The 22,182-nt window shown below is 35.1% G+C and overlaps 1 protein-coding gene across 1 annotated transcript; it reads left to right on the plus strand.

The window, feature by feature from the left end:
* The first annotated feature begins 2,013 nt into the window (after positions 1-2,013).
* LOC122313019 (phragmoplastin DRP1C) lies at positions 2,014-21,633 on the plus strand. Its single transcript, XM_043127713.1, has 16 exons — positions 2,014-2,338; positions 2,493-2,556; positions 3,024-3,131; positions 4,976-5,077; positions 7,092-7,142; positions 7,261-7,322; positions 11,606-11,696; positions 11,807-11,871; positions 12,105-12,299; positions 12,433-12,552; positions 12,645-12,715; positions 14,503-14,728; positions 15,868-15,918; positions 20,254-20,482; positions 20,826-20,965; positions 21,332-21,633. Exons 1-16 carry the CDS (start codon positions 2,207-2,209, stop codon positions 21,455-21,457), a joined length of 1,833 nt encoding a protein of 610 aa, XP_042983647.1. The 5' UTR covers positions 2,014-2,206; the 3' UTR covers positions 21,458-21,633.
* The last annotated feature ends 549 nt before the right edge of the window (positions 21,634-22,182 follow it).

Raw genomic sequence — 22,182 nt, forward strand, 5'->3', positions numbered from 1 at the left:
AGACTTGTATAGAACTTACACATGTTAGATTTGTATAAATTGTTTTTAAAAAATATAATTGAATATGATAGCGGGACTAGCCTGGCCAACATTGGCAAGCCAGATAGGGCTTTAATGGCAGGAGAGAACAGTAACCAATAAAACTGGCCAGAACCAATTAGAATTGAAGGGCAGATGTTGGAATCAGTTGAAATCGATCAGTTAGCAGTCCAAAGTGGCAGAAAATTTATTTCGGTTGGTTCAACTTCAGTTTGAATCGTGAACTGATTTATTATATATATATATATATATATATATTATTTTATATAAAATGATGTCCTTTAATTTAAGTACGAAAAATAGTGTTGTTTCATTAGTATGAGTTAGAAAAAAAAAAATTGAAATGATGCCATTTGATTTATTAGAACGAACGGAGTCATTTTCATTAGGGATGGAGATTAATTGAAACCGACCGGCAGGTTTGATTTTTCAAATGGTTGTCAGATTCTTTGGACATAACCATGGGTTAAATTGGGTTGCCCTACTGCCAGTGGCTACTCGGGATGCCTAGTGCGGCTGGAGGACGTTGTCGTGGCTATTATGACGTGGTCGTGAGAGTTTCTCTCAGTTTTTTCTTTAATTTAAATACATATATATTTTAAAATATCTATTAGATGATTGATCAAAACTCATACAAAACTTTCACATCCGAACGTATTTTTAATGGATCTAATTACTTTTTAAAACTCTATAAATTAGAGTTGTCCACATAATCATTGAGTTTTATAAATGAGAGAGAAGTCAAAAGTTTGATAGCCTGGTTAGTTAATTATGTAATGATTAGGTTCTTTAAATAAGAAATTTGTGTTCAAAACCCCTCAATTCATTGTACAAAAAAATAAAATAAATAAAGGAGAGAAAAAAGATTTTATATTTTGCAATTATCTAATGATTATTTACTTTGGCTAATAATTAGCCAGGTTAGTTAATTAAAAAAAGAGAAATGATAGTTACAATTGTGATTGTGCAAGTGCCTTGTAATTATTTTGAAAAAAGTGAATAAATATCAGATTTATATGAAAAGAATTAGTTTTTATAACAGTAGACTCTATTTTTTTCAAAGCGAATGCATGACCCTCAATGGCGGAACCAACAATTTTCTTAGGGGGGCCAAATTTTCTAATATGCAACACATTGAAATCCAAAACTCGTAAAACATATATATACAACTAGATCTCGATAATTTACAATTTACACGTAGAAATAAAATTCTAAAAATATAATATCTTAATATATGTTTCAGATTTTTGATAAAAATGTTTCATGAAATAATATTCATCCATTATTATTCTTATAATGAAATATTTAGAATTTATTTACTTCATATAAACTATCAAGTGGTCTGTGAGAATGTCATATTTTATTCTAGTATGTAAGCTAGTTTATTAAGTTTCATGTAAACTCTAGATGTTTCCGTATCACATTAAACATATAATACTATAATACAGACCTTAAATAAGTTTTTTCTTTCTTTCTCAATGAAGTCTAGATGATAAAACCTCTCAACTATTTTCCATATAGATCACTAACCTTAAATGATTTTTATTGTATTTTTACTTTTGATTCTATATTAAGAAGCATAATATTGTATAACAAAAAATTTTGGGATCCATATTAATAAGTTTATTATTTCTCCTAAACTTAGTTTTGATTTAATTTTGGTGAGATCACATTCTTGAAAATAAATAATATAGAGAAATCATGCAAAATTATGAGATTATAGGAAAAAATTTGGAGAGACATTTCTAAGTATATTGAAATTTTATAAAATTTTGTAGAGTATATGGATATTATAATTATTTTGGAGGGACCATTTTCTATATTTATAAAATTATGATTAAAAATTAGGATATATTTTGATTTTTCAAAAAAATTTACAAATATTTTGAAAATGGAAATATTAAAAAAATGTTTATGCATGCTGACTATATTCCCATGACCGTTTTTTCGGTTTATTCTCTCTCCCTCTCCGATTCACGTTGCGCATATCTAACCCAATTTTCGATTCCGTGATTGGATTTAAACTCTCATTTCTCGATCCCAAATCATCCCATCCACCAAAATCCCACATACATTTCTCCCACCAAAAGCCCACCTGCATTTCTCCTACCAGCGCTTTTGCTAAGATCTTTCTGGTTAGATCCTCGATCGCTTTCAAAATCCAAAAATGGCAACAATGGAGAGCTTGATCGGCCTCGTAAACCGCATCCAGCGAGCCTGCACCGTCTTAGGCGATCACGGCGGCGAGGGAATGTCCCTATGGGAAGCTCTTCCTTCCGTCGCTGTTGTCGGAGGCCAGGTTTCCATCTTTCCACTTCCTTTTCTTCATTTAAAGTTTTTTCGTTGGCCATTGTGCGTTTGTCCTTTGTCTGTTTCTACTCTCTTGAATTTCGTCTTATTTTCCCCCTCTTGTTGGATTTAATCAAAATGCTTGTTTTGTTTGTGGAGATCAGAGTTCGGGGAAATCTTCGGTTTTGGAAAGCGTGGTTGGAAGGGACTTCCTGCCTCGTGGATCCGGTAATTCTTCAATGCTGTGCTCTGATCTTTTTAATCATACACTTAGTTTATTTCGTTCCTTGCCTTATTCTCTTTTATTTTTAACTTTCGATCTAGTTATTCGTAGTATCCTTGTCACCAAAGCTCATATCAGCTGAGACGTAGAACATTGCATCAAGCTCAGTACTCTGAGTGGGGCAATCGTTTATCGGTTTCCCAGATAAAGAAAAAAAAAATTCATAAAGGTTTTGAGTTTGTTCTCTTTTCATCCACTTTTCTTAATGTTGGGAATTAATGATTCTAATGACCCTGGTCTCTTTTTTCTATTTCAAGTCATATTGCACTCCATCTTGTTGATTTTTAAGTACCATGCCACTAATGTACCAGTCCCCTTCCAATGTTATGGTAGTATGATACGGTCAAATGACGTGTTCTCTCTGGAAAAGCACAGAATATTTTGTTCTTAGTTTGAATTCTTTGATTTTAAGGTATTGTAACGCGGAGGCCATTAGTGTTGCAACTTCATAAGACAGATAAGGGGCAATCTGAATATGCAGAGTTTCTTCACGCACCAAAGAAAAGGTTGACCGATTTCGGTATGGTTACTCTCAATAAAAGCTGCAATTTTCTCTTGGATTGTAACTTCAACATTTTATGTGCTAATGTGATGATGAAAATTTGCTTACTGTTCAAAAAAAAAAAAAAGAGAACAAGAAATTTGCTTACTTTTACTATGTGCGTTCTTGAAGTATCTAAAATCTAAATAACTGAATGCCATCCGTGTGGACTCAATTTTTTGTGGGTAGTTGTTTGGCATATTTGAAACAATTATGTTCTATGTTTTAACAGTAGCTGTCCACTTTAACAATAGTAATTCTTTCTTATGGTAGCGTTTATGATGATGTTTGTATTACCAAATTCATAGGTAAAGTTCTGTCTCGAGACAAGGAAGATATGCATTGAAGATTAGGTTGGGTCTTTTTGAGAGTTCTTTTGGCATGCTAATATGAGATGTATGCTTATATAAAAACTATCTAATGCTGTCATTATAGCTGCCGCAAATGTTAAAAAAAAAAAAAAAAAACTAAAAGTAGGGGTTCCTTACGCTCTTTTTTCTGAGCTACTACCTCATTCTCAGTTACACCTATAAACTTTGAACTAGTGCAGATTGGAATCCATTAGCCCAAATTTTGATTTCACTTTGAGGTTTCAGTAGTAGTTTGTTCCCCCAGTAAAAATGCACCATTATTTTGAACGGAAATATACAAAAAGAGAAAAAAATACCCTTAACATTAAAATTAAGTCTTTTAACTGTGCATTGAAGGTAATTTCATATTTTAATGTGTCCCTATTTGAAGTTAAAAACAATTTTTGACAGAGTGGGGCAACCGATGCTGAAAGTTTAAACTAGGGTACTCTGAGTTTTAACAAGTCAACATATATAACTGAGAATGAAGTGGTATTTCATGGAGAAAAAATACAAATAAACCTAAAATCAATTTCCCTTATATGCCATGTTTTAATTCTGCTTACACTTAAACGTGATTTATGTTCGTTCCAATCACTTGGGTTTGGTTGCAAGAATCAGATTCTAACATTTAGATCCATTTAAATTTTCTAGCGAGAAATGGTCACGATAAAATTCCTGGTGACCTTATCTTTGACACTGCCTTTTCTACTTCTCCTACCCTCATCGTTCTATCTTAACCTTGTTAAATACAAGAGAAATGTTTATCAATCTACTCCTGAACATCATTTAAGTGAAGGTGCTACAAGTGTTGGTTCAGGGCATTGGAGACATATAGGTTCTTTTGGTTATCATGTAGTCAAACTTACCTTTTAGGATTCAAATACTTGTTTCTTTAACTTGTTTTTACGTGTCATAATTGCTTATGCATTGAGAAAAAAAAAAAAACACTTTTCTTCTATTAAATACTATATTTGCTAATTATAGTTTTGTTAAGGCTAATATCAGTGTACTCTTAACAGGATGGTAAGTGTTGGGTATATGTTTATATGACCTGCAAAATCTTTAAATCATTCAGTAATTGTGATCTATATAGCAGGTATCAACAGCTAAATCATTTGATTGTATGGATGTGAGGGTGTACTTGGCAATATTCATTTACTTTTTTTCTTTTTCCCAAAATAAGAGGTTCTACATTTATGAAGTTTATTCATCAATCAGTTTTCTTTATTTTTTTTTTTTTCGGGAAATGATTTGTGCAAGCATAGGGCGTGCAATTCCTGTGCAAGACCTCTGAAAAAAGTGGGACCCTTCATAAAAATTGGCATGGACTTTACATGGCATTACTCTGTTTTTCTTTTTTGCTGAGCTATTCATCAATCAGTTACTTGTCTTGCCATATATAGTTTTATGAGGAAGACTAACATTACAACATTACATGCCAAATGACGTGTGCCCTGTTTGCTTAAACAGCGGCGGTGCGTAGGGAGATCCAAGACGAAACAGATCGTATTACTGGGAAGTCAAAGCAGATATCTAACATTCCAATTCATCTGAGCATATATTCTCCAAATGGTTTGTAGTTGCACCTTTTCTTAACATCATCTCGACAAGCTATACAAATGAATTGTTTTTTTCAGACTCATTCTAACTCAGCACCAGAACTCGTTCTTATTTGTGTTGACATTTTCCACCTGATTTACAATTTTTTTTGGGTGAGTTAGTAAATGCTATTGATAAATTATAAGAGATATACCATGACTGGCGGATACCCCCTTGTGTGGTACCCACTTAAGGTGACTACATCCCACTGCTGGAGCTACACTAGCAGATATTTCACAGATACAAGAAGGAAGCATTACAGCAACCAGAACTACCAAAAGAGCAAATATTCCATTATCTGCATAACCCAACAAGGAGGACTTATCCAGACTACCGCACATCATAGGCCAGAAAACCTATCAGAACAGCACACACAAGCCACATGTCCAGCAACAATGTGAAGAAAGCAGCAGTATTTCACATCAAGAGACCACCCACCACCATGTAGAGTGCAGAAAATGCATCTCTCTCTATAGCCATTAATATCAAGAGCCTTGTCCAAGGATATTCTCAGCGAGTCTTCCCAGAATCCTAGAGGCTACAATTCTCTTGGGAATATTTGAAGCGCCATAGAAAGTTTTCCCTTGCTTTAACAGAAATCAAAATATTCTAAAACACATTGGCAATACCGTTGGAGCAAGTCTTACACATTCTTAAATTCCTCTCTTTCCACCAAAAACAATTAAACTGTGGCAGCAAACCTAAGCTTCACTAACACGAATTTTAGGGGCATGCCTTTGAAATTATCAGACATCCACTTGTTTTTCTCTTCCCGGGTATGGTTGGCACATGGCAGCGTACATCTATCACTAAAGGATCCAAAGCCTTTCAGCAAAGTTCAAGGAAATAATAAATGGTCAAGATTGTCCGACTTTTTGTCACATTGCACCTCATTTGTTGGATAATTGCGTGACAAGTAGCTTATCCTGCGTGTTAACCTCCTATGGATGGAAAGCCAAAGAAACATAGCACGTAAGGGAAGCACCCATGAAACCATACAACTTTGCTCCAACTCACCACAGTTCTCCAAAGCCTAAGGCTCTCTCAGGCACTCTTTACCATGAAAGTTCTATTAGGATACTTGGTCCAAGTAACCTTGCCATGTTATAGACATTTTGGTTAGAAATTAGATGGAATTTATCACATCTCAATCATAGCCACTCCAAAGAATTCTGTGGCTGTGGGGACCATTTCCACTCTGAGGAATATTCTAGCATGGTCCTACCAAGAAAGACATGGGACTTGTTGGGCATCTCACTTGGAATGCAAAGCATTCTTTTCAATCTTGTACCAAAGTACACTTAACACCAACTCGAACTTTATGAAATAAAAGAAAACTACTAGCAACTACATTAAAAACGTCTATTCTTGATGCAAACGGAAGCTTTCTTGGAATTCATTGATAGTCACTTAGTGTTATAACTATATAAAATATAACAACCGTTTCAAACCAAGCCTGGATTCATGGATGCATTTCCTCCCCAACCTATGGGCAAGTGATCCAACAGGGTGCCAGTTATCAAACCATAGTAAACTCAACACGCCATTGGTCACTACTGATTTAACTTTATGTTGCTTCAAAAACCTCACATCTTCAAAATCTCTCTCCATGTCCAAGAGCAATCTCCAGGGCATTTCAACTTCCACAAGTTAAGGTCCATGATTAAGTAGGGCCGAATCCAACTACACCATGTGAATTGCTCATTTCCCACACCTACAAAATTTGTCATATGTTTCGACTGTCAAATGGCATATGGATGAACTTATGTCATGTCCTAGAGGAGTAGACTCAAAAACTTTGTTGACATCACGATTAAGAGCTCTTTAAGTTCTTTGCTTTATTTTTTTTTCGGAGACATTCTAGTTTTCTTCATTGATTATATAATATATACCATATTTTCTTTTTAGATAAACTGATTTTTAATTTTTCTTGAGTCAGCATTTTTTGATTTTCTGATGATCAAGTATATATTTGTGTGTCTGGCAGTTGTAAACTTAACCCTCATTGATCTTCCTGGCTTGACAAAGGTTGCTGTAGGTAATTTCTGTAATCACTTTTATGTTTTATACAAAGCAATTGAGCCCTTAGTTTTGTTTTCTAGGAGTAATCGATCTACACATTTGGATATGCAGTGACAAAAGTTTGGCTTTTGCAGAGGGACAATCAGAAAGTATTGTTGAAGATATTGAAAACATGGTTCGCTCTTATGTAGAGAAGGTGAGGATGCTTTACATTATCTTGATGAAAGACATAAACTTATTGAGGAAGAAAGGCATGTTCAGAGATGGATATCTACATAATATATTTAGAGAAGAAGGATTAGGCAGGCTAGGTCAAATTTGGTAAATTAAGAAAACAAGATCCAATTCCATTCCCATGTCATCTCCTTGAAAGAAATAATGTTGCCCTGACGCTAGTAATTTCAGTTCATAAGAATTATGTATACTTGACTCCTTCAAAATGCACCATAACAGTGCAATTTGGAGCATGCTTCAGATAGCCTTGTGCTTCAGATAATTGCTTTTACCCACCTCCTCTGGATATGGTTAACATATATCCCTAAAATCCCACAGAATGAGTATGCACAGAGCACAAGCCACTAGATAATGGAGAAAACTGTTCAAATTCCACCTTCCATAGTAATCAGGATTGATTCATAGTAGGGGTGTCAAATTGTGTTAACGGTTCGTGTTCGTATCGTGTAAAACATGGGAAATTGCATAACTTATCATAACATACTATGATGGACCATGCTTAGGTCCCTATGCATCTCTTATGGCCATTCTTAAAGCTTCTTTCATAACTTGCCTTTTGTCTTTCTTACCTGCATGATGCATGTAGAACACATAATGACACAGCTTATCATAATCATAAATGAAAACATACCATGATTCATGTAAAACATAGAATAACATAACATTAAAACTTACTTTCATAATGTCATGATTGGGTACGTAGAAACGAGATTTCAATAAATGGCCATACATACATAGTACTTAAAAAAACATTGTTTATCATACATGTAAGGGTATGATCATGCTACTTACCTCTTTACTTCTATTGATAACAAACGTGTCCACCTACTTGAAGTAGCTGGAAAAGGGTTGGACTTGATAGGATGAGGCTGTTAATTTGTTTTCAATCTCCAGAAATTGCAGCTATTATTTACGGTTTTGGTTCAATTATCACGAATTTAACAGCCAATAATCAAATGGGCTTTGGCTAGGAAATTCTTGGGCTTTTCCATCCATATCTGGGCCTAATGGGCTGAACCTACTCCATTTTGAATTTAAGTCCATAATTTCATATCCAGTCCTATCTTCTCAAGTAATAGGTACAGGCTAAAGACCCAATAAACTAATCTTACTTCTAGCTGTAACAAAATTGGGCTTGTGTTCCAAACTTATAAAGCCTATAAAGTTTGGGTCTAGACGTTAGAAATTAACATTTGATGCTGGAAAATTTTCAACTTCCTTCCATAATTGCACTTTAGCAACCAAATCTTTAATAGGTGATCAAACTTTTGGTGATGACCTTCCATAATCATATCCATATATATATATATATATGGAAAATACTTTAGTTACAAAAGAATTATATAAAAATAAACTCATAAACTGATGTGGCTTTACGTAATATGTCATATTGTAAAATTATTTTTATTATAAAATAGATCTAATGAATTTTATAAAGCCACATCAGTTTATAAATTTATTTTATATAATCTCTTTATATTTATAACAGTTCTATATATATATATATATATATATATTATATATATATACACGTCGGAAAAATATTTCGCACCCAAAAACTATCACTGATTTTCAACTTGCACTCCAAACTAGAAAAAGTAGCTACTGACACCCGAAACTAACAGATTTGGGCAGTTTATACTTTATACTTTCGTTAAGATTAATGAATAATAGGACATGTGGCATAGTCTTAATGGTTAGATCTTAATAAGAGTGTAAATTGCCAAACTTTGGTAGTTTAGGGTCATAATCCAAAAGCAGTGGCTGGTGGTGTATAATGTAATTTTTCCTTACTTTTTTTTTGAACCCGCTTATACCCATACAGGAACTACACTTTAATATTTACAAATTTTCTCTGTGAATTGTCTTTCTTCTTAGCAAATTATCATATTGGTTTAAGTATGACGGACACTAAAAAGGTGATTTTAAAGGAGATAACCACAATGTGTGCGTTCTGAGAAATAAATGTGAAACTCCAACTTATTCTAGGGTAGTTGGCAGCTCCTAAAGCCACCCTAAGCTCTGCACAGTGGTCAAATCAATCTCTAAGGGCATAAAAAAAAAAGTAACGATGGGTTTACTATTTTATTATTATTTATTTATTATTTATAATGTATGTAAAGTTTTTAATTTTTTTATTATTATTTTTAAATATTTTTTTTAACATTCTTAATCATTAAAAAAAGTTAAAAAAATATATAATTTTACTAATAATCACTTTATTAACAGTAAGTGAAATAAAAAATAAAAAAATTAAATTAAAAAAAATAATAAATGAATAGTAAGAAAGTAGTAATTCTTTCGTTATAGTGAAAAACAAAACTCCAATTAGAACCTTATACACCTAACAGTCTCACATTCTCCCATTTCACTGACTTAAGAGCAAGTTTGATAAGTAAGATGAGAAGTTTGAGTTAAGATGAAAGGTTAAAGTATTATTTTTGAGTATTATTATTATTTTGAAATTTGAAAAAGTTGAATTAGAATTTGAAAAAATTAAATTGAAATTTGAAAAAATTGAATTGTTTATTAAATTTTGTGTGAGAATTTAAAAAAATTATAATAATAAGATAAAAATTTTAAATTAAGATAAAAATGTTGAGTTGACGTATTTTTATCAAACCTGCCAACTTCCAAGTAGAAATGCTTTACTTTGAAATAAGAGTCTTTGCTTTCAATTGTGCCTGTGCATTTATGACAAAATCCGGTGAGATGGGTTTGGTGGGACTAGTCCTCCATTCTTACTAATGAATAATCTTAATTGGCGGGAGAAAAATGAGTAATTTTTACTTTTGGTTTAGAGCTTGCATTAACTACATATTTCCTACTTAAGGTATAGTTCCTATATTTTCTTTTAAATTTTAAAAAAAAATTTTTAAACAAGCATATTATAGATAAAATTAATAGTTATAGGATACAATAGTTAACAGGGTGAGAGGCCCTAATAGTCATCCTAAACAAGCAAATGCAACACCAGAAAAAATGAAAAAAAGAAGGATATGGAATCATGACTTCATCCCCACCCATTTCCCCCAAGGAGAAGCCGCTTGAAGTGGATTTAATGCAGTTCAAAAATGGATTGTAAGCCTATGGCATGAAGTCGTAGTGAGGAGTTGTGTGCTGCATTTTTCTAGTTTGGACTGGCTACCACAAACTTCCACTACCTTTTTTCCACGATCCTTGGTTAGGAGAAGCAACAACATAGGGAGATAGCAAACTGGAGATTAACCGAATCACCAGCAAATGACTGCCCTAGATAGTGGTGGTGCCTGGGAGCCAAGCGTTGCGCTAGGAGAGAGAGGAATGTTTGGGTCCGAAGGAGCCAAGGTCGCTGGACCCGGAAATGCCGTGCATGGCAGCACGAGGCCCCATTGGTGTGGAGGCACGTGAGATACATGTGCGGTTTTGAGTCGAATGTGTGGCTCACACGCCACTCCAAGGGAGATCGGCTGCTAAGGAGGCCTGTGGTGGGGCTCGTGGAGGTCAATGAGGGTTAGAAAGCAGTAGATCGGCGTTTCTCCTTGCTATGGACCAAAAACAGAAAAAAAACTGGTGGAAAAGAAATTGTACAGGAGCTAGACAGGCTAGATGCTCCTCCCTCCCTCTAGGTTGAGACGAAGGGATCTTGGGTTTTTTGGTAGAGAGGGAAATTGCCTCTGGAGCTAGAGAGAAAAAGGTTTGCGGCACTACAATGATTTGATACTTCTAATTAGCATATTTAATATTAGGATTGCAAGGGTTTATGATGCAGAAAATTGTTTGCGTTAGAAATTCTAGATTAGAGTATATAGTGGAAGCGATTTACCTCTAGCACTAATTTTGGATCTCATGCAATTGTTCTATGGATTTTTTTGGTCTAAAATATGTTCCTCGGTAGTGCAGTGTGTCACGTGGTAAAAGCTAAGATATTACTCACATATTCCATAGCTTAAATGTCGGACTAGAGAGGCACACTTTGAGAAAGAACTATTTGTTGCATATATCACACAAACAGGAAGAGGAGGGACTAAATATACAGCTACCTCTATTTAACTTGACTTTATTGGCCAAGGCATAGCGTTTGACTTTATGCTAGGCGTTCCATGCCATGGCATGTGAAAAGGAGAGAGCGCCCCGAGGGGGGGGGGGGGAGGTGGTGGGTGCTATGGTCGACCCTCTTCATTACAGTTTGCTTAGTAAATTACTTCTCTGCAGTAAAGTTTTGACATGTGCTAGTTCATCAAACAGACGTTTCTGATTTTGCAGCCCAACTGCATTATATTGGCTATTTCTCCAGCGAATCAAGATATTGCCACGTCAGATGCTATAAAACTTGCTAAAGAAGTTGATCCCTCAGGTACTATGAAGTAGGTCCCATAATTTTAAGGCCAGAGTTCCTCATTAACAATCAAACTTTTGTTTTGTGGGAGAGATTTATTTTTTTGTGTCATTTTTTTGTATTTTCAGGTGAAAGAACATTTGGCGTACTCACAAAACTTGATCTAATGGACAAAGGAACAAATGCATTGGATGTATGGATTCAGTGATACTTTACAGCATAGATTAATCTGACGATCCATGTTAGATTTATGAGTGCAATAACTTTACCTTCACCCATGTTTTTGTTTTGCTTATTTATTCGTACTTTTCATTTTTTTTCTCTTTATATTGCACTATGGAATCTTTGGTCTCTTGAAAAGGCACACTAAGTCCAGTTGTTAGCTTAATTTTAGTCGATGATAATTGTTCTGTTGAAATGTTTAAGGTTATTGAAGGAAGGTCGTATAGGCTGCAACATCCCTGGGTTGGAATTGTGAACCGTTCACAAGCTGATATCAACAAAAATGTTGACATGATTTCAGCTCGTCGAAAGGAGTGTGAATATTTTGAAACAAGTCCAGAGTATGGTCACTTGTCACATAAAATGGGATCGGAGTTTCTTGCAAAACTTTTATCTAAGGTCTTATTAATCCATATTTCCTTTCAGCTATTTTCTATGATATATTGAAAATTTATCGAATATATAAGCTCTTTTTATCATTGTGTAATCTCTATTCCCTCTCATTTTTTCACCTTTTTTCTTATCTTGTCAGCATTTGGAGATTGTTATCAGGCAAAGGATACCAAGTATCATTGTTTTGATAAATAAAACCATTGATGAGCTTAATGCGGAGTTGGACCGTATTGGAAGGCCTATTGCAGTAGACCCAGGGGTAAGAATCGGACTTGTGTGGAAATCATTTTTCTTGGATAGGAACCAGAATCTATTTAGTAACTGACTTGAAGTGTGCACCTGTGTGTATAGGCCCAGCTGTACACTACTTTAGAGTTGTGTCGCGCGTTTGACCGGGTATTTAAGGAACATCTGGATGGAGGGTAAATTTTATGATATATATATATATTTTTTTTCAGAATTTATTTCAGTTTCAGTTACAAAACAAAGTCTGTACAAATTCTGATTGACATTGTTATTTGATATGATTCGGCAGGATTTAAAGAATACAAACTTGATTATGCTTATAAAAATTATATCTGATTCTTGTTTGGGTTTTTGAACCTGATTTTCTAGTAGTGAAGATTATAATCTACTTTGGAAAAGCTTACCTAAAGATTAGATGTGTTTGATGTTTTAAGGTGCAAATAGCCATATGTCCACTATTAGCCTGGATAACTTATTTTCTCATTTTTAGATACACTTTGCTGGCCTTGATGTTGGTTTAAATCCTTGAGTGCTAGAATTGTGTTTCATCAGACCAGCTTCTGTAAGAACTTGTTCTTTTCTTTGAGGGGAAAAATCAATGCCCATAGAGTACGTTGGCATGCTAATTACTGCAAGAGTTGCAGGAGAAACAGTTTTTTTTAGCTTAAATTGTACACAGACTTGGTGTAAGAAGTCTTGATTGAAGTTGACCACATCTTATATGCATATGAAGGCTAGATTTTTCTTTTTCCTAATATGCATGGTTATCTTTAATTTCCTTTTACAAAGAGAAGCATGCAAGTTTAAGAAGTTCACTGATGATCAAGAGGATTTTAATACATCCGATAATCAGTGAAAAAAGGGCTTAAAGGGATTGAACCGTTCTCAAGTTGTTATACTTTTCAATTGCAATAATTGCCCTTTTGGTCACCATCCCTGACGTTTTATGGTCACTAATTCATATAGCAGTCAGCAGATTAACACATTATTTTTTAGTTATTTTTCTGTTCTAGCTTATCATTTATTTTTAATCTATGGAACTGAGCTTGTAATTTTGCTTAACTTGATGCACAATACAAACACGTCTGTCACATAGCATGTATGCAAATTTATGACATATGACATGAGACTCACAGAGAGTAATTGGTTTATTTACAAGAGAGGCATGACATAGTAGTTCACTTGCATTTTATTTTTCTTGTTATTATTTAATAAAGTTGATGTCTTTTATATTTGTTCAAGTCAATAATAGACAAGGGAAAGGATGTTGCGGTTCACCAATGCCATTGCCAAGTACTGTTTAACCAATTCTAGAAGTCTTTGCTAAAGAGCATTTGTCAAAGAAGCAGAAGACATAATTATAACAAAAAATTGTTCATTCAGAAATCACACAATAAAATTCTCATCTTGTAGCATCACATGGTTTGAACATTGCAGCAGATTGGATATGTATTGAACTCGAATTGATACACACTTTCTCATTAAGTGTAAGAATAATTCTTCTCATCAGCCACTATTCACCATTCATACCCCACACTCTATGAAAAACATCCATACACTCTATGAAAGATGAAAAATTCTTCTAATTAACCACTATTCACCACTCCACACCACACACCCTATAAAAAATACCTATATACCCTATGAAAAGCACCCCTACACCCAATGAAAAAGCTATATGTGTGTGGTGTGAAAATGAATAATAGCCGATGGATAGTAAATCCAATTAAAAACATTCCCATATTCTATGAAAAGCTATATGTGTGGGGTGTGTGATGTGAATAGTGGCTGATTTGTAGCAAAACTCTGAGTGTAATTTTGCTTTCCCTTTAAAATATTTGGGGATATATAGTTGAATTTTCTTCTGTTTTGGGTGAATATTTCTATTGAAGGTATTTTTTTTATGTGTGTGTGTGTTCTATTGGCAAAAGATGATATATTACAAAATTACTTACCACTTTAGACGCCCTGGTGGAGATCGGATATATGGCGTTTTTGACCATCAGCTACCAGCTGCTCTAAAGAAGCTCCCCTTTGATCGTCATCTCTCTTTGCAAAATGTTCAAAAGATTGTATCTGAGGCTGATGGTTATCAGCCCCATTTGATAGCTCCCGAACAAGGATACAGAAGACTCATTGATGGATCTATCAGCTACTTTAAAGGCCCAGCTGAAGCCTCCGTGGATGCTGTAATGTTTTCTATTTTGCCATATTCTAGCTGATGATTTTATGCTTTCTTGCATGTATGATTCTGATAAAGATATTATTTCTTTTGACTTATAATAGGTAACATTGTGAATACTATGATATGCATTTAATATACTTGGTGTTTTCGCCCCTTCCCTGTTATTTACTCCCTTTGACAAGTGTATAATGTGATAGCTTGGGTTGTTTGAATGCTTGTGATGATTATACAAAAGAATAATTTTTTCAGTAGGAGACAGTTAGAGAGAGGAGGAGGAGGAGAAGCATTCTAAGCATACTCTATTCTATGATGGCAGTCTCAAATTCAAGTCTTATTCCTCTCGTTTGCATAGCTTTGTTCTTTGTCTGTTTCTCGTATAAGAATTTTGAAAGAAGAAATAGTCAAATGACTTGTCACAAAATAAGTGTTTTGAATTTCTTAGTTTCTCCATGCATGAGGAATACATTGAATGTGAAGAAAAAATTGTTCAACTTAATTTTGATCTATTATGTTTTGCAATTATGTGAATGGGGGTTACATCAAGACTCAAGATATCAACAAGAGTTTCAAGACATACATTAAGTTGGGCTTTCATTGCTCTTAGTGCATTGGTGGGAAGAAAGCTGATATTAGGACCTTATCAACATTTAATGATATGGTAAAGGCTTCAGGTACTTGTCCTGATATTGCACTCCATGACTGATTTGTACATGGAACAAACATAATTGGATTCAATATTTGAAAGCCTCCAACTTAGGGCACTAAAGATTAAGATCTATTAAATTAAACAGATTATCCAAGGAAAGCCCAAGTCACATATAGGCTTATACTCCAAAAGAACTAGTCAAGGTTATAATTGGCCCTGGTACTGTGATTTCCCATTTACCACCAGGTGTTACACTCCATATTTTTTGGGGTATGGTGGCTTCTCTGAAGACTATAATCCATTATGGGATGGTCAAAGATTATCAAGAGGGTGGATTTGAATGGAGATGGGTACTGATTCGCTACAGTTTTATGACCTAGAGATGTATTTCTACCAAGAAAGCTTTTGTTTTCTTGAGAGTAGTTCTCTTCATGAGAGAAAATTCTTACTTCACTTAAATCTTCTATTGTTGATTTTCTTGCTGTTCTCTTTCTCAGGTACACATTGTTTTGAAAGAACTAGTAAGGAAGTCAATTGCTGAAACAGAGGTAAGCAGTTTGTTTACTTATCAATCTTTGCAAGATTTCAGTATAGTTATTGTCGGTACAATCATTCTAGAATTTAATTTTGCAATAAAACATCAATCCATGATAATGATTTGGAGTTTTCTCAAGTTATCTAATTTGAGGATCTTTCTCAAGGAAGCCTTCCATACAAAAAAGGTTGCCTTTAGGGGACCTTTGTCTTCCAAATACTCTTTCACGGGAATAGACTTGCATTGTGCATGGTAGATGGATTGGTAGGAATGAACGATGAACTTCCATTTCTTAGAGAGGCTAGTGCCAAGAAATCTTATAAACTCCTCCCTCATACAAATAACGCATACAAGGTTATAGAACTCCGAAAAGGCATCAACTTTCCAATCTTGGGCGGCTCTAAAAGAATGTAACATTTCATTGGGGAGTGCCATTAGATAAATCTAACAGGTCTGCGATCAAGGTTTCCTTGATTCTTACCACACCATGAGTTCTGGATATGCTTCCTTGAGAGCCCTCCTGCCACATCATATGTCATGCTAGAATTTAATTTTGGACCCATCACCTACCTTAAAGCGAGTATAGCTAAAGTATGTATCCCATCCTCTTCTTATGTACTTTCAAAGCCTCACCCCATGTGGCCCACTCACCTATTTCAATCACCATCTTTCCCATGTTCTAACATTCTTTGAATCTATGATGGTTCTCCACAAAGGCCCCCGTTTTAGTTGGTGTCTCTATAGTCATTTGCATAGTAGAGCCTTGTTAAAAATTTGCAAAATCCAAATACACAATCTTCCTTATAAAATTAGGGAACATATTGTGGCTTGTTTTACCGGATGAGATTTAAACTCATCATTAATCTCGCATAAGAAATCCCGTTGAAGTTGCTCCATTTGAAGGGCCAACTTGATGGGAAGTGGAAACAGTGGTAGGAAATAGTAGACAATTTGGAGAGGGTATGTTTAATAAGTGTGACCATGCCACCTTTGGATAAGTACATCATTTTTCAACTAGCCATTCTCTACTCCATTTTTTCTAGTCCATCATCCCAAATTGATATCAATTGAATGGGATCACCCAACGAGAGGCCAAGATATGTCATTGGCAAGCAAGATATCTTCCATCCAAAATGGAAGTCATACTCTCTACATTAGGAACATACCCAACTAGAACTACCCCTGATTTGGCCAAGCTCACCTTCAATCCAAAAACAACTCCAAAGCAAAGAATGGGAGCCCTTAAAGCTTGAATATAGTCATGGCTAGCACCACAAAAGATTAGGGTGTCATCAGCAAAGATGAGATGAGTTATGATGATAGGACCACTATTTGTCTCCCTTGTTGTGAATCCAAATAAGAAACTACCCTCCATGACACTTGCGATCATTTAAGCATCTATTGCTAAAATAAAAAATAGTAATTGGATAGAGAATCATGTTGTCTCATGCCCCAAGAGCTTTGAAAGACACCCATAAGTATGTCATTCATCAAGATAGAGAAGCATGCAATAGAAATGTAATATTTGATCCATGAGCGCCATTTCATACCAGAGCTACATCCCTCGAGCATGTAAAGCAAGAATCTCTAATTGATTTTTATAGGCCTTTTTTTATATCTAGCTTGCAAAGAAGCCCCGACTCTCCTAACTTGAACTTGAGTCTACTTTCCAAGCATTCATTGGCAATAAGCATATAGTCAAGAATTTGTTTCTCTTACAAAGGCATTTTGAGGCTTTGATATTAACTTCTCCACCATGATGCTCAATATATTCGCCAAGACTTTCAAGATTATCTCGTACATCCAGTCCCCAAGCCAATGGGACAGTAATCTTTTACCTCTACCACACGCCCTTTTTTTAATGAATAATGAGGGTTATGTTGAGGCTTTTTTCAAATCTTCTATATTCATAAAATTCAAGGAAAACTCCCTTTTTATCATCTTTGATCACTTCCAAACAAGTATGGAAAAATCCCATAGAGAAGCCATCTAATCTTGAAGCTTTGTCACCAACCATACATTTTAACACTTTTCAGACCTCCATGTCTTCAAAAAGCCTCTAGAGCCACCTATTATAGTGAATTGATAACATCAAAATAAGTATGTCTAAATTCCCTTGCTAAGAGAATTTTTCTTAAAAAAATTTCATAATCAACGTCTCTATGGCATTGTGATTCGTGATCTTAGGTTGATTTGAGGTTGACACCTCATCTACCATCAACGTCTCTATTTCCTATGTGATTTAGTCATCTGGTGAAAGAACTTGGTACATTATCCCCCTCATTCAACCATAGAGCTCTTGATTTTTGTTTCCAAGATATCTCCTCTAGCAAAGAGACGCTCTCAAGTTCTGCAGCCATATGAGTTTTTCGATCCCTCTCCACTTTAGTAAGGTCCCTCTCCTTCACACCCAACAATCCCTTGAGTTCCTCCAAGAAAGAGTTATTTTGGCCTTATTAGAATTTTGGTTTCTTTAGAAAACTATTTGTCTTCCCTATGGTGGTTCACTTCATCTAAGATGATTTACTTTATCGATCAAGCATAGGTAATTGCCCTTAAATAAATAAAGTGGTTAACCCTTGTTATTTTTTTAAGGATGAAATAATGAGGGTAGCACAAAGGTTGTAGGAGTAATAAGTAAGGGTCCATAGTCTTACCTATATAAAGGGGCTTGAGTTTTCCATTAGACTCACCTATAAAGTTTTAAGGTAAAATATTAGAAGTCCATTCTCTACAGAAAATCTCTCATCTCTTTTGTAGGTTTTTCAATTCTCAAACTCAAATAGCTGAAGATAAAAGATCCTATAGATCTCTTTATTATTTCAAGTTGTTTTCTTATAGGCCTTCCACATTCCCAAACACTAGTTCATTCCAAGCCTTCCAAGTCTTTCTTCAGTGTCTTCAATTTCCTTGCCATGATGTATAGCTTAGGTTCCTTGGATTGTCGAGCTTGAAGTATCTTTGGGCCTCCGTGGATGCTACCACAATCAAGGATGATGGAGAAATGGGTTAAACACAGTTTGGGAAGTCATTATTGAATGACATTCGGATATTATGTTTCCCAATTAGCGGTGATAAAAAAAAAAAAATCTATGTATTCTTGAACAAAAAGTGTGCTTTTGGTTTCTCAACGAAGTGAAAGTATCACTGGAGGAGGAATATCTAGTATATCTTGTTTAATAATGAAGTTAAAGAAGTTCACCGCTGTCAAATTGAAGTTGGGACCATCCGATATTTCATTCAAAAATCAAGTCGCATTGAAATTACCACGAATACACAAAGGTAGGTCCATAGGCTAGATAGCCCTGTAAACTCATCCAACAAGCAAGAAGATTTTTGTGGGATGTCATTTTCACTGTTCACTGCACTGGATGAAGACCTGACTTCAAAGGATGTGAGTCCCGCATTTTTGACCTGTCATCTCTACGTTGGATAGCCTGATTGGGCTTTCATTTTCCCCTTTTCATTCCGTGAGATCCGCCACCCATGCTTCATTCTTTTTCCATTTACTCCGGGGCCCAAGTCGAGCCCACGGCCTGCTCTTTGACAACAGGCATTAACCTGTATTTCTCCAAGTCCAAGCCAATACCCATACTCATGTTTACCCTTTGGGCCTTTTATCTTAAACCGTTGACCATCTCTCTCAAATCTAACTCTTTTTTTAAACTATCCAGGGTCATTTTCGGCACCATGCCCTTCGAATAGAGACCCATTCTGAACTCTCTATTCTTATTAAAGTAATGAATAATTCTACTTATTATTTTCACACATCATATATTATATCTATTTTAATTTTTTTTTTATTTTTTCTATAACAAATATGTGGTGTATGGATCATAAGTAGAACAATTCAATTAGTTTAACAATAATAAAATAAAATAAAAAATAATATTAAAATAAATAAAGTATGTGGTATAGAATGATTAGTAACATCCATCGTAAGTAATGCAACTTACAGTTATAGAGTGTGCAAATACTATACAATCATTTTAAAAAAGTGTGAGGTTCACTATTAAAAAATTATTATTTTTTTATATAAGTCTCATATTTATTCATTTTTTTAAAAGTGATTATGCAGCGCTTGCATACTCACGATTGCAACTATTATTTCTCTAGTAAATAATTCCAACAGTTGTAATCTTAAGTTTAAAGCCTGAATTTATTCTTATGTATTCACACCTCCGAAGAAAAAAATTGGACCAGTTTTCCTTTTTCAGATACCTTTTTTTAAATATATATAAATATATACATGTAAGTATATGCATGCATGCTTGTCTATAACTTGCCTGATGAGTTATTTGGCAATAATTTGTCATATTTGATGCAGTTTTACATATGGCAAATGCAGGAATTAAGACGATTCCCTACACTTCAGTCTGACATAGCAGCTGCTGCAACAGAAGCGTTGGAAAGATTTCGGGACGCAAGTCGGAAAACAGTTCTGCGGCTTGTGGATATGGAGTCTAGCTATCTGACAGTCGAATTTTTTCGGAAGCTTCATCTTGAGCCAGAGAAAAACTCTAACCCGTCTGCTCCAAATATGGATCGTTATTCGGATAATCATTTCAGGAGGATTGGTATGCCATTTGTGATTATTTTTTGGCACATAAAGATCCTCCTTTAAGCAAGTTGTTTTCTTATAATTCAGATACATTAGTTCCGAAACTAAATTTTAATACATGCTTAAGCAGAAAATCTATTTGCAAACCCATTTACTGAAACACTACACACACTCTTGTACGTTGATGCAGAAGCCCGGCACATCAACTAGCATAGATATGTATTTTTGTTTTGATTTTTTCTATGGCTACAATGGATCTTATAGGAATTAGTAATATGTTTAAACACTGGCTTGTAAGTAGTAGAACGTACACATTCTCAATATGCAAGCTATTCAGTGCTGAAATATACTTGATATAGGCTCAAATGTGAATGCTTACATCAATATGGTTTGTGATACGCTAAAGAATTCTATTCCCAAGGCTGTGGTCTATTGTCAAGTTCGAGAGGCCAAGAAGTCATTGCTCAGCTGCTATTATGCTCAAGTTGGAAGGAAGGAGGTAAAATTTTCAAATCCTTGTGTGCCTTATTCTTCAATCCTCCATCCTCGATCCCCTATCATAGGAAAAGTTTGTTGAATGATTTTTCACATAAGATATATAGATGAATAAACAAGAAGATTATATATGGACAGTTTGAACCCTATTTCAACTTATTTCTAATAGTTTATACTTCATATAAGAAACCCGAAAAAAAAAAATGAACAGTATTGTTTGACAACCTCTTTACATGGACCAAGAAATCCTAGGCCGTTTTCAAGGGTTGGCATGGTCAATGGCCATTTCCTAGTGCTAATAAAGAAATAAGAATAGACTTCTTTGGACGATTGAAAAGAAGTTAACAAGATTGTTCTTTGGTGTGTGTAGAAGGAGCAGCTAGGAGCAATGCTGGATGAGGACCCAACACTTATGGAAAGGAGAACAACCATAGCTAAGAGGCTTGAACTGTATAAGTCAGCTAGGGATGAGATTGACTCGGTTGCATGGAAATAAGGGAGCCTCGCTTTGCATACTGGAGTTTTTTCACAAAACATTCCCTTAGAAAACCAATTGCAAATTTTATTTTTGTACTCTCAAAACAATAATAGCTACATTTGTCGTTTCCCTTGTCGACAACATTTTAATAACAAGTTTTGTAATTGTTGAACAATCATTTTACAAATTCGTTATCAATATATACCTTTAGTATAAAAGAAGTTTGTGTGTACATGGAATTTGGCAATTGGTAATAAATTTGTCAAAAATAATATTTCCTATTTGAGGGATGATTTGGGGGTGGAGAGGCTCGGCCTATTTATAGGCCAAGGGTTGGGGCTCGGAGATCGCAAGCATGGCTACGATTGGTGATGTGGAACAAGGGAAAAGGCAAACGTTGCATGCATGGCACATGACGGGTGGTGGTAGAAAACGTTAAACAGACCATGCAACTAAGTGGGTCTTGGATTGACTGATTTGGAGTGATGCAGATTGGGCAAGAGAGGAGTTGGTGGCTAACCGAGACGAGAGGCTACTGCTCAACAGACGCATGGCTAAGTTGGACAGGCGATGGTGGATGGCATGTAGAGGCACAGACGAAACCCATGAGAGAGAGAAAGAGGGACAAAGTGGAAGGCACGGATTGGGGAGCTTTGGCCAGTGGGGACGACATGCACAACCACATGGAGAAGGGGTGGTGGCAATCGGAGGTTGTGCGGCAAGTCACGGGCGGAGGACGAAAA

Source organism: Carya illinoinensis, chromosome 6, assembly GCF_018687715.1.
Source record: "Carya illinoinensis cultivar Pawnee chromosome 6, C.illinoinensisPawnee_v1, whole genome shotgun sequence".
Classification (NCBI taxonomy): domain Eukaryota; kingdom Viridiplantae; phylum Streptophyta; class Magnoliopsida; order Fagales; family Juglandaceae; genus Carya; species Carya illinoinensis.

Excerpts from the sequence above, each read along its gene's own strand:
- LOC122313019 (XM_043127713.1), top strand. The coding sequence starts at position 2,207 with ATGGCAACAATGGAGAGCTTGATCGGCCTCGTAAACCGCATCCAGCGA. Across the intron at positions 11,697-11,806 it reads TAAAGAAGTTGATCCCTCAG|GTGAAAGAACATTTGGCGTA; the intron begins GTACTATGAAGT and ends TTGTATTTTCAG. Across the intron at positions 20,483-20,825 it reads TAATCATTTCAGGAGGATTG|GCTCAAATGTGAATGCTTAC; the intron begins GTATGCCATTTG and ends TACTTGATATAG.